General features: G+C 37.6%; 1 protein-coding gene across 1 annotated transcript in view; it reads left to right on the top strand.

Moving 5' to 3' along the window:
• The first annotated feature begins 415 nt into the window (after positions 1-415).
• BLM (BLM RecQ like helicase) overlaps positions 416-13,641 on the top strand; it is a 32,025-nt gene continuing 18,799 nt past the window's right edge. Inside the window, exons 1-8 of the mRNA XM_077829050.1 lie at positions 416-513; positions 1,363-2,096; positions 4,477-4,675; positions 5,155-5,270; positions 6,287-6,419; positions 9,524-10,311; positions 12,150-12,341; positions 13,236-13,354. Of these exons, the coding sequence (XP_077685176.1) occupies positions 416-513; positions 1,363-2,096; positions 4,477-4,675; positions 5,155-5,270; positions 6,287-6,419; positions 9,524-10,311; positions 12,150-12,341; positions 13,236-13,354 (2,379 nt within the window). The remainder of the gene's footprint in view (positions 514-1,362; positions 2,097-4,476; positions 4,676-5,154; positions 5,271-6,286; positions 6,420-9,523; positions 10,312-12,149; positions 12,342-13,235; positions 13,355-13,641) is intronic.

The following is a 13,641-nucleotide window of genomic DNA, read 5'->3' as shown; positions in this document are numbered from 1 at the left end:
ACCTTTCATCATGAAAGATTCCGTAGCACTTTACAATTTAACAAACTTAAGTGTCCTTTTGTTCACAGAGCTCTGCTTACTTTTAAATTAGCCTAGTGTGTATGTCTCTTATATGGTCTTATTTTACTTTAACTCTTAACCTTTCCTGTTATGATGATGATAGGATGAATTTTTTGGTCTTATTAGGGAAGCAATGTATATACCGTAATCTGTCAAAGATTGTTAGCACCCTTACTGTCCATATTTACGCTTGTAATCATCAATGCCCAGTATATCACTCTTCCACAAAAATAGCCTGTAGGTGGCAAAATTTCAAAAAGCCTTCTTAGTTTGAACCCATAGGAGAGTTTGTGTAGCCAGTGATATTCTTCATGTAATACCTTAAATCGTCTTTTTTTTTTTTTTTTTGGATAGCATGGCTGATCTTCCACAGAACAACCTCCAGAAGCAGCTAGAGCTTCATTCAGCAAAAGGAACTCACAATAAACTAGCTCTTCCAAAACATAAAGCAGCGTAAGTATCAATCTAGCTTGCTGCTCATCATCAAAAGTAACAAAGAAAAGTACCATGGGTTGTCAACTTTTGTCAGTTTGGGTTCTGGTCTTTTTTTTTTCTTTACAATTTCTCTGCTTAAAGTTGATGCAGAAAATTAAACAGAGGGCCTGCTTCTGGGTTTTTTTAAAAATATTCTTCTGTGTCTCCTAAGTAGAATGGATTGTGTGGGCTTCCATGGAGTGGCCAAGATAGGCTTATTGTTTAATTGGCATGGAAAAACTACACTCACTACAATCAAACTAAAGTATAATTTTCTTACTAACTGCATGGAATCCAGACCACTACTTCTGGTGACATGCTGCTTTATGCTACTGAGTATCAAAGTATGAAAAATGTTTTTATCAATATTGAAGTAAACTTCTTAACATCTGAGTGATGTTCAAAGCAAAAGTCATGATACTTAAGGCCAAATGGCCTGATTTTCAGAGGTTCTGTTAGCACCCACAACTTCCATTCTAGTCGGAGGGAGCCTTGTGTGCGCAGCACCTTGTAACACTTGGTTAAAATGACTTAAGATACATAATTATGGACATAAATCATAATCTATGGCATTTAGGGTGCTTAATCCACATAAAATAAATACTATAATCCATTAAAAGCTAGAATGCCTATGTGTGAGACTGAAATATAGAATTCAGAAAAAATAGCTACCAGTAGCTTCTCAGTTATGTTAAATGCACACTTTTGATATTTGGTCGTGTGAAGGGATTTTTGATGTTGATGAAATGTAGCTTTATTTTTGTTTTTCCAAAAATAAGTAAATTTTACAATGTTAAAAACTCTGAAAAAATCCATTTTATTTTGCAGAGGTTTCACTTTCAAAAAGAAAAGTGCTCCAGGTAATGCTGTATCCATAAACTGTTTCAGTGTTACAAAGAGCTCTGCATTGAAGGAGAAGGACGTTAATACTTTCCAGACTAAATCTGTTGCATCTTTTCCCACATCAAAGGATAAGCAGATAAAAATCAATGACCTCTTTGAGAAGACATCCAAACAGCACGAAATACAACAACTTTGTCCAAACTGGATATCGTTAAATTCTTTTGAATGTTCCCAGCAAGTTTCAAATGATTTACCTCCTAGAAAGGAAGAGAATGTAAGCAAGAAACCAGGTGATTCTGCTTCCCAGAAAGTAGACCACAATTGTTCAGATGACTCCATTATTACTATAGAAGATGACTGGGATGACATAAATGACTTTGATATATCTGGTAAACAAAACTCAAAATCATTGGTTTTGTCCCCCAAAAATCCAATTGTAAAACCCAGCAAGACTCTTCAAATATCCAATTCCTGTACAGTTAGATTATCTAAGGCATCCAGGACTGTGAACAGTGAGCAACGACTGTCAAAACATTGTCTTTCTGAGAATGATGAAAAATCACTGAATGACAAACAGCCAGCTCTATCAAACAGATCTTTGATTTGTCTCGATGTTTCAGATCCCAAAGATTGTAAAAGACTTTTAGGTGAAGATCTTCATGAGAAAAAGTTGTCTACAGAAACTATTCTGAGTGACGAAAAAGAAGAAACTCATACAGGTAATGCATTCTCTTAATGTATTTTATATGTAATATTTCAAATAAAATTGGCCTGATGTCATAATAAACTTAGAGGACTATTTTCAGGTCTACACACTAAGGGTCTGATTCTCAGAAGTGCCTAGCCCTCACCACTCTAACTAAAGTCAAATCAGGGAGCTGAAAATCAGGGTCTAAGTGTGTAGCATATGGATTTTGTTGTAGAAACTGCCATCGCTGATGTTTAGAACCTCTGTTTGACAATGGACTTTCACTCCTGGGGAAAAACCAGTAAGCCCTATAATGTACTGTTGGAGAAGGAAGATCTCCTGGAGTAGCATTCAGGAAAAAAAGAGGCACTTGCAGATGCTGCAGTGAAATTAGACTCCCAATTTTAATTCATTGCAAGTGCTTTCAGTTTCCATTTATAGTTCAGTGTGACTATGGGAAATATTGAGTAATAGAAATTAATCTGTATCACGGCATTTTAATCCATTACATTTAAAAAGTGCATGAAATGGGGAGTTTACTATCCGTTAACTTTGAGCTGTTTCCCGCTTAGCTGCTCATTGTTTGCTTTAGCCTCTAAATAAATTTGTTAGTCTCTAAGGTGCCACAAGTACTCCTTTTCTTTTTGTGCTTAATGTTTCTTGATTGTTACATAGGGTAGATTCTTATTCTTCATTTTCCTTATGGAAAGGAATAGGTACTTTATCCTTAGACTGTAATATCTTAATGGCACAGTGAATAACAAAAACCACCTCAGTAGTCAGGATGTGATTTCTCACATTTCTGAAGAATCCATATTTTGCTAAAGATACCTCATTTAATTCTCACAATAGGGAGGGCAAGTAATTAGAATAGATATTAGGTCTTGTCTAAACACACATTGTGCTGCTTTAAAATGGTACACCTCCCCCTGCCCCCCTCGCTTGCCACCTCCCCTCCCCCCTCCCCCCCCCCCAGCATGGATGCAGTTATATCAGAATAAAGATGCTTTATACTGGTATAACTCTTCTCATACAAGAAGGGAAATAGGCTTTACCTGTATATGGTATCTTTATGCTAGTATAACTGTGTCTACACTAAGGGTTGTATTGGTATGACTCTCTCATTTAAAAAATATTGCACACCTAACAAGAAATAGTTATACCAGTGCAAAAAAAGTGTATAGATTGGGCCTTAGAGCAGAAACATCTTCCGTATACCAGAGATTCCCAAACATTTTTTTTTTTTGGCTGAACCCCCGTTTGGAGATTCATGTCCTATGCATGCACACCCTTTTTCTAAGGGGAGAGGGGTGCCCTGTACTCATGAGGGGTGCCCGAAATCTCCTGGAGGAGTGACGGGGGAAAAACTCACCATATGGCAGTTGAGGAAGCCACCTGGTTCCTGCAGTGGTCATTTGGTCTCAGCTGCCTGGACTCAGTTCCTTGCCTGTCAGGAGGGGAGCAGACAGCTGCACTCCTTGAGTACTGGCCCCCTGCTGAACAGAGTTCCTTGCTGACCCCAGCCCTTGAGCACAGCTCCATCAGCTTCCCCTGCACAGGCTCTTTCCAGCAGAGGACAGGGCTCTGTGCCCTAGAACTGTGCTGAAGGGTTGGCATCAGCAGGGGGCTTTGACTGGCAGGGAAGGGTCAGTAGTTCAGCTTTCCGCTCCCTGCTCACATAGTCCCTGGTGCTACCCCAGTAGAGGAAGGTAACTGTCCATTGGTGGCTGCTGCAGCTGTGACAGTGGAGCAGCAAAAAAGACAGGGAGCCTGGTCCTGACAGCTGAGACCACCTGTATAGAGCCCCATCTACTTCCATTTTGTACAGAGTCCCCTGCTGACTCCGGACCTCCAGTGCACCCCGTCAAGTCTTTGTACCCCTCGATAACCTCTTTGTGTGCCCCACAGTTTGGGAACTTCTGCCTTACACTACAAATGAGGGAAGAATACATAAACTGTAAAAATCTATAATACCTAATCCATATTATGGAGATGGCTTCTGTTTATAAGGTTAGTTTTCTAGTTCAGCTATAGAAGATGTAACTACTCAGTAATGTTTTGAAGTTTCAGCTCTTGAGAAGACACTTGTACTATAATAAGAAAAATCTGCAAGATGTACTTTATAGAAGTTGTGTTTGAAGAAGCACCATTTTTGTCCTTTGTAATGCCCCTGTTTTCTAAGCCACTTATTTAAAATTATTTTGGAGGGATTTGCTTTTTATGCAAAAGAACATTGTTGTGGGAATAGAGTCTGTATCATTTATTAAAGCTGAGAAATAGTAAACTCCATTTGAAATATATAGAATCCTAGGTAGTAAAGCTTCATTGTTCTTTTTTTCAGTTGCGTCTTTGGTTATTTCCAAAATGAAGAAAAGGTTATAACCTTGCCCAACATCTCTCTTCTGTTTCAGCTCTCAGTAAAAAACAGCATAATGGCAAACAAAAGCTAAATGAGGGTGAGAAGAATAGCTATGCGTTGAAGGAACTGGCTAAAGGATCGGATGAGACTCCTGATTACACTGGAATTGAGGAGGATGATTACCTAGATTTCATTCCACCCTCTCCAGAGGAAGAAGTGCTTTCTTCCTCATCTTCTATAAAAAACATTAGGTAAAACAAAATTCACTATAGCAAATGTTTATCACTAGGATGGTTTAAACAGGTTGAAAAAGGATGCTAGTCCTAAAATCTCCACTTGTTAAAATGTTACTGGCTGAATTGACTGGGTGAATGAATAGACCTGAGACCTTGTTTCTTGAACGAATGGCAGTGTAGCAATTGATAATAATGAATGTCATGAAATGCAGTCTTCTGCTATGCTCAGAGTGGTGTTAGCTTCACAGGAAGCACCATTTCCACCCTAGCCAAGCCTGTATCAAGGGCCTAATTTGGTTGTGAATCAGGTGGGTGGAAGATGGACTTACTCAATTATTTACTTGGGGTTCACTCGTTTTTGAGAGTTAAGTAGTTTTGTGTAATATACATAGTGCATAAAACTGTTATCCTAAGCATGCAAATTAATTTCTCCTCCCGTGAAAATAATTTGATTTATTGATATGTGTTTTAATGACTTTTCATTTTAATATTAGTAATATTTTCAAAGAACCTGCTGTAGATGGAAAATTAATGATTGATAACAGTCTGTCAAAACCTGGGAAAATCATCAGAAAGCAGCCTACCAGTGGGACCAGTATAGAGCATGCAGGTATAAGAAACACTTCAGCTGAAACATCTATGCATTAAATGTCTCTTGAAGGGTGTGCAATTCCTTTTGTTCTCATTTTCTTCATCTACTGTGCTACAGGAATGAGCATTTGCTAGTGGTTAAAGCACAGGACTGGGAGGCAGGAGATTTGGAGTTCTGTTCCTGATTCTACCATTTACTTGCTATGTCATGAAATGCAGTACATCACTTAGCCAGAATCACTGGACTCTTTTGAGGCCATCTGTTCCTGGGTGCCCTGCCAGGGATATCTTGGGCCTGATTTTCTGAAGTGATGAGCACTCACAAGGCGTCAAACTGAGTTCTCAAAGTGATCACTCTAGAAAATGTTTCCTCTTAATTTTTAATGCTTGTTTCCCCCCCCCCTTTTTTTAACTATGGAGATCATACTCATTTTATAAGGAGCGTTGAGCTAAATTAACATTTGTAAAGAATTTTTCAATTCTTGTATTGAAGGTAAGGTTTTACCATTGGTGCAACATTAAGACTGCAAATTTAAACAGACAGTCCAGGCATATAACAAGTTATGGCTCAGAGTAATATAAACTCTCCCAGGCTTTACATATTTCATATATGAAGTTACACATTCAACATTACTAAAAACATACGTGCAATGTAGGTTAGTTAACGGTACTATTCTGGAAGCCAGACTCTGAGAGACAGAGGTTGATCATATTTTTTTCTTGTGCACCATCAACAAAACAGTTTGCCAACTTTCAATGTAAGGGCCAAATTGTGCCCTGGGTTCCACCTGTGCAACTGCATTAAAAACCAGTTCCACGGGTGCAAAAAAAAAAGTATGTATGTATATATAGCTTAAAACTTAATGTTGCATGCATAGAAATAGTCTTTTGATTGCTAATAATTACATAACTTTAAAATATACCAAATAAGCAGTTTAAACTTTTATACGTATTACATTTTTCTTTGCCATTTGGGGAAAATATTGACATCACATAATTAAAACTTTATTAAGTGTATACTATATTACTTTGCAGATGAATTCTTAAGTTTGGAACAGCATCTCTTCAGTGTGATGGAGGACATCTGTAAACTAGTAGATTCTATCCCAATACATGAACTTAAGTCTTTGTCTTGTGGGAATGACCTTCTTCAACAGAGAAGTCTCAGGTGTGTTTTAATTAGGAGTCTTTAGTACTACTTCTACATTTTTGTGCGCATCAGCATCTTGATTGTATGTTTCAGAGGAGCAGCTGTGTTAGTCTGTATTCGCAAAAAGAAAAGGAGGACTTGTGGCACCTTAGAGACTAACAAATTTATTTGAGCATAAGCTTTCGTGAGCTGCTCAAATAAATTTGTTAGTCTCTAAGGTGCCACAAGTACTCCTTTTCTTTTTGATTGTATGTGTTTTCTATCAGACTGGTAAGGTGGCAGTTAATATTTTTAAACAAGTTAATATTCCTGGGTAAATGAAATGATCTTTTCAATGGTGTAGAAGTGTTAACTCTTTTTGGATAGAATAATTAGGGATCTGTAAGAACAGAAACTGCCAGACTGAATCAAATTTGAGGTCCAGCTAGTCCATTATCCTTTCTCTGACAGTGCCCAGTACCAGACACATCAGAGGAAGAACCCCTGTGGTAGGCAGAAATGGGATAATCTGCCCTCTGCATTAAGTCTAACCCTGGTTTCTAATAGTTAGAGATTGCCTTAAGTCCTGAAGCATGAGGTTTAATATTCCTGCCAACATTTTTGTTAGGATTAACAATTATGACTCTAGATATACTAGTTTTTCCTATAATTGTCTGTCTAATCCTGTTTTTAATCTTGTTGTGCCAATGGTTCTATAGTCTAATTATGCATTGTGTGAAAAGTATTTGTTTTATTGGTTTGAAGTTCCCAGTTTTTTTTCTTGTGTTACGAGACAGGAGAATACAAGCTCCCAATCTACCTTTTCTACACCGTTCATTATTTTATATACTTTTATAATGTCCTTTCTTATTCTCCTTTCTTAAGTAAACAATCCCAATCTTTTAAGTCTTTAAGAAATAGATAGGGAAAATAATATAGCTCAAGCATATTATTTTCATTTTCTTCAAATTGAGGCCCATAATTATTAAACTATTAAAACTATTTCCCCCTCCAACTGTGTTCGAGGATTATCTATTTATAACATTACTTCAGTGTCATGCTGGTAGCAAAACCAAGGATTTAAATCTTTTTGCTAGGACATTTAATTATTTTACTTTTTAATTGAAAGTAAGGTTTTTTCTTTTTATTTATCATTTCTTAATAATTGAGATTCATAACAAAAGACAAGTTTAAAAAATTATAAAAATAAAGTATCAACAGTTTTTCTTCCATAAAAAGTTTTTCCTTTTTCTTAAGATATCTGATAACTACTCAGATCTCAATACTGTATCTTTGATCTCAGAATCTCCAGGGTGCAGGTATAGCAAATGCTTATGCACGTTTGACTTTAAGCATGTTTGTAGTCCCTTGACTTCAAGGGGGTTAAACAAGTAAAATTAAGCATATATTTGCAGGATTGGGGCCTAAATTAGTCAGCTAACTCAATCTGATAAAGGTCTGTTGGGTCAGTGTCAGAATGATTAAGCATATTCACAGAACTGTCTTCTATTTTGAGAATCAAGAAAAGCTGTCTACATAATTTACAGTAAGAAAAAAAATACAAATGGAATGCTTTTGGTCTTTAACTTAATACTGTCAGGAAACAAAACAGAAGCAGAAAAAACAAAATAGTAACAAATACTGTCTTAAGCAGGTATAAGTTTTTACATCTGGAAAAAGTGATTTCTAAAAATCCAGAGATTATATAATTTGTTGTATCTAACTACCACTCTCACTCTCCCTCCTCCTTCCCCCTGCCCCCAATGGTACTGTTACATTTGCTCTTACCTGGTTTGGATTTAATAACGTCTGTCTCTGTTCAGCCATTGTTACAAATTTCAAACCCAGTAGTCTAATTCAGCAAGATACTTGACAGATTTTTTGTTTTTTACCCTCTGCCAAGCAGTGTAGAATTGCAGAGTAACCTAGAAGTGAGAGAGGTTGTGCAAATAAGAACTTGTTTTCATTTCATCCTCTCTCTGATCAGTAATCCTGACTGTCTAGGAGTCTGGAGAGGTGAGTGGTGGTTCCTGAAGCCAGCCATTGCACTCTCTTCTTTTTGTACAGTTGGCTTTACAAATCAGGAAACATTCCATAGAGCAAAATATGGATATGGAAGCTCCTATTAGGCCCTTTAACAAATCAAAGCTGCACTTAAAGCTTCTTCAAAGCTGCTTCATTTGTCTGGACCGTTTTTTTGGTTTTGTCTTTGGCTGTTGGAGAATAGGAAATTTCCTAGCTTGTGAAAAGGTGAAAAGGTTCCCAAACTTTTTTTTGCTAAGCCCCACTTCAGAGATTCATGTCCCATGCACATACCCCCTCTTTTCAATGGGGTTATGGGGGAGGAGTACCCTGTAACCATGGGGGACAGGTGGGGTGCTGAAAGGCTGGAGTCAGGAGGGGGCTTCTGTTCCCTTCAGCAGTCAGGCAGTCTTGGCTGCAGGAACCAGCTCCCTGCCTGTGTCACTCCTCACCTGTGCAGGGGAGGTGAACAGGGCAGCACTGAAGGGCCCTGGGATCGGGGGGGAATGGAGAGATGTACCATGTGAGTACTGGCCTCCTGCTGGACGGGGCATCCTTCTGACTCTAGCCCTTGTGTGCGACCCTGCCTGCTTTTCCTGCACAGGATCTGTCTGGCAGTTCAAGTGGATGGGGCTCTGTACCCTGGAGCTGCACTGAAGGGTCAGGAGGGGACTTTGTCTGGCAGTGGTGTCAGTATTCCTGGGGTGTAGCCTTCCGTTCCCTGCTTGCAGAGTCTCTGCCAACCTCCCCAGCAGAAATGCGTAACTGCTTGTTGGTGGCTGCTACTGGTGTAGCAATGTGGGAGTGAGGTGCGCAGGGATCCTGGTCCTGGCAGCTGCAACCACCTGCACAGAGAGCCCTGTCTGCTTCCCCAAGGTCTTCGTGCCCCCTTGATAACCTTATTGCTCTCCCACAGGGGTCAGCAATAGTTTGGGAACCTCTGCTCTACAATTTTTAAACACCAGAATTCTGGCACAGTTGTGTTATAAACTAACTCACTTTATTTGTATATTTTAAGGAAGCCTTATTTTTTCCTGTGGTGGCAGAAGACAAAAGACAATATTTGAGTGTTGTAGAATTTACGATGTCTTACTACTCTGTGTTTTGTTTTGTTTTTTCAGGAGAGAACTGTTAGCTAATCATATTGATGCAAATACAAACAAAAGTGACTTAAGTATGCTCTTTGCCTCAAACTGGAAATCCCATCCTGGGCATGTTACCTCTATGGATGACAGCATTCCTGTTCAGTCAGGTCAAAAGTATAGCTTAAACTCTGAAGGAAACTCATTCAAATTTACAAAAGTTCCCTCTAAACTTTCTGTTGCTGTTGAATGTCAAGGAAACCTTAATATGAGCACCTTCTCTACAACAAAACTTCAAACCCTAGATACCTCAGGTACATCAAATTTTTTGCAGTGTGCTGCCCTGGATACCAACATCACAAAAAATGCAGGACTTTCTTTTTCGAAGATGGATGTCAAAGAAAGAACATCACTCAGCTTTCACTCTGAGATATCCTCTTTCAACAGTAGCTGGTGTGAAAAACCAAGGATGGAAAAGGATGGAAGCTGCCTCTTTTCAGAAATGCCTGTAACAAGCACTACTTTGAAAGTTGAAAATAAAAGGTCTACTAGTATTAATAACATAGGAGGAGATGACAATTTAGGAGCAAGGGACATAGACTTTGATCTTGATAATTTTGTTCTTGATGATGATTTTGATGAGAGGTGGGATAATCCACTGTATGTTTCAGCAAATGAAAAGACATCTACACCACTATACCAACCTATCAGGGAAGGTCAATCTGCAAAATCATTATTGAAGTCATTTTCGACAGTCAAGGAAACTAGCCCTATATCTAATCCTGTTTCAAAACCAAATATCTTGGTGTCAGCCAAGAACTGCTCAGGTAAATTATACTAATTTTGATTAATTTATCATAGCAAAAATTATATGCTAAAAAGTATTGTGAGGGGTGAATTTAAGTAATTTACGATAGACTGTAAGTATACTTTGTTGTGGAAATTTCTACTGGTGCATTACTAATTGCAACGTCACAATTTCTAGGTAACATGCTCTTTCGTCTAATCAAATCACACTTCACAGCAATGTGTATTTGCAGGGCAGGTTTCTGACTTCTAGCAGCTTCAGCTTTGCAAAATTTGAAACAAATGTATTTATTATAGTAACAATCCTGCAAGCATTAGATCTAGGCAGGTGACTTGGAATTAACTTTGTTATATTGTGCAAGAGAGCATATTTGCATATACATCACTTCTTAAAACAAATCTAATCCTTCTGGTAGGATATAGGTCAGACTATCTGTCCCTTTGTTCACAGGTGCTATAATGGCTTTCAGCCTTCTTTTTGGCTCTTGAATTCTAGTCTGCAGTGTAATTTAGAGCAGCTTTGAAGTTATGCTAAATATGCTAAATTGCACAAGCCTGTATGTAATGGGACCCTTCCAGACTGTTATACCAACTGGAGCTCAGTATGTTCTGGCCACACCTTCCCCTGAGGCACCATGCTTAAAGATATGGGGTGTAGTGGAGCCATTCTGTTTGCTTTATGTCACCTGGCAAGCCCCCTTACGTTGTGAACACTCCTCAAGGACTGCTTCCTTTCTTTTACAGCTCCTTTGTGCTACAAGAACACTGAGGGCTGGAGTGTTCTGCAGAAGTTGACTCACTGTTTTTTATGTGGAAGAATTTAAATTAAACAGGTTTTTGTCTGTAGTCTACAAACTCATCCAAATTATTGGACCATCGAGAATAATTTTAAAACATAACCAACCTTGACCATGCTTATCTAAAAAGAGGAATTCATTGTTGCCTAATCTGGCAGTTTGCATCCTTCTGTGCTGTCATATCTACTTACTAAATCCTGTTCCGCTGATTTTTAAAACAGCCCCTTTAAAAATGAACACCACAAATGTATGCAATTTTGAAAAAGGTGTTTAACAGAATAAGGTTATGCATTTCATATAATGGGCCACTGATATAGTGCTTTTCATTCACTGAAATCCAAACAGTACCCAAATGTGGATGTAAGTGCTACAGAGTTCAAAATCTACTCTCTTGACTATCTTGAGCGCTATATGCATGCATTTTTCTTTAGATAATTCATGTTTTTGTAGTGATGAACAGTTAAGTGGTGAATTAGTCATCTGCGTTACACTTAAAGCAAAACAGTTTTTGTTTTATATTGTAAAACATGTCCAGTGGAACCTGAAGTCAACCTTGGAATTAGCTGAACTTTTAGGTCACTAGGTTACAGTCCTTGTTTGACAGAAGAATCTTGATTTGTATATTAGCCACTTTTGAAATGATCTGTATTGTTTTATAAATGCAAACAGGAGCATAATGAGAATTTGCTAAATTGCGCATGATTTAAAATGTTCCCTAACTTGCACACACATCCCCATTTAAGTAAAATTTTTATAACATGGGTCTTAATTTGTGCTGCTTTAGCAACTGCAAAAAGAATTAAAGGTGTCCGTCCCCCGTCCCCCCCATTTGGGGCTACAGTTTTTTCATAACTAACACACATATCGAAATTGTTTTGTATGTGGTCATAAAATGTCTAAAAGTAAACTCTAATCCTGATGCTTTGCTCTGAGAATCACCTGGATTCTCTGCAGGGTTTGGCTCTGTGTGGAGTGTAAAATAGTAAGATTTCTCTGTATCTGACTGTTTTATTGGTAACCAATTACGATGCTAATTTTAATAGGCTTTCCTTTTCTGCTAGACCCACCGCTGAAAAAATCACCATCCGAAAATCCAGCACTAGCACGCTTCAGAGGCTTTACGTTTTCCCATTCTAAAGATATGATGAAGATATTTCACAAAAAATTTGGTCTGCACCATTTTCGAACAAATCAGCTGGAGGCCATCAATGCTTCCCTGCTGGGTGAAGATTGTTTTATCTTAATGCCCACTGGTACGTATCTATGTACATCAGCCAACTGGAAACTGTCAGTGGTGTATGACATCTTGCACAAACTTCTGATAAGTAGATCAGAAGCTATAGAGATTAATACAGATTCAGTTCCTATAGGAAGACTAACAGAATTTGTGGTAAGCTTAATAAATTCCCTACATTTGGGGAAGTGATAATACATTACTATGCTCCCAGAATCTGTTGGCTGTAGGATTCATGATATCTCACTAACCCTGAAATTTATTTAGCCTTTGTCTTTAGTATTTAAAGGGAAGGTGACTAAAGCTCTGATTTCTGTAATAATCCACATGGTAACTCTGCTATGAGATTGTAGGTTATAGAATATCTTATAATATTTAAAGACTTCAGAACAGTTGAGATATGTCAATGTAATTTTAAAGTTACCTAGTGATATAACTTGCATCCCCGTTGGTAATAAGTTTTAAGAGGACAAAGACTGCAGTAAAATGAGACTTGAATGCTGAACTCTAGAACATGGTATTTTTTATAAGAGTACTTCAGAAGACATCAGGTTAAAATTATATTTAATAGAACAAAAATCCTCATGTAAATTACAAATTTCTTTTATTCTTAAATCTGAGGAGTTTAATTTTCACTATTTAGGCTTTGTTTACTTCTGCAATTCTCTCCACTTCAACAGTTAAAATGGTTTCATTATCTGGTTCACATACGCTAATGCAATATTGTAATCACTTCAGGGAATAGTGTTTTAAAAACAAAGTTATAATTCAAATCCATAATTTAAACTCTTCTTTGGGCCTTCAATTTTTTAGATATGTAATTTGACCACCTACATTTTGAGATGAACTTAACAAATTTGATTCCATCTTTTCCACTTAAATAATCATATATTTTGCCTTGCATTTTATATAGGTGGTGGTAAAAGTCTGTGCTACCAGCTACCAGCCTGTTTATCCCCTGGCGTCACTATTGTAATTTCTCCACTGAGGTCATTGATATTAGATCAAGTTGAGAAGCTAATGACGTTGGATGTAAGTTCAAACAATTTCTTTGCATTTAAGGAATAGGATAAAGGTCTGAATTGTTCCTGATGAATTTTATTCTCTTTTTATTTGTTTTTTGTATATGAAATAGTTGCATATTTGAACAGAGAACCAGTAAGCATACATACAATGTACAAATACCTAGGAAAGGGAAAACAAGAGTCACATCAGCTAACTGTAAATCAGACTAATTAGAAGTAACCAGCAATTTTATCATTGACTCTGTGAATGCACACAAGCAATAATTGCTAGGGCTAAACTTTCAAATGTAATGC

Source organism: Eretmochelys imbricata, chromosome 10 (genome assembly GCF_965152235.1).
Source record: "Eretmochelys imbricata isolate rEreImb1 chromosome 10, rEreImb1.hap1, whole genome shotgun sequence".
NCBI classification, from domain to species: domain Eukaryota; kingdom Metazoa; phylum Chordata; order Testudines; family Cheloniidae; genus Eretmochelys; species Eretmochelys imbricata.
This window is presented reverse-complemented; position numbering and strand designations above follow the sequence as displayed.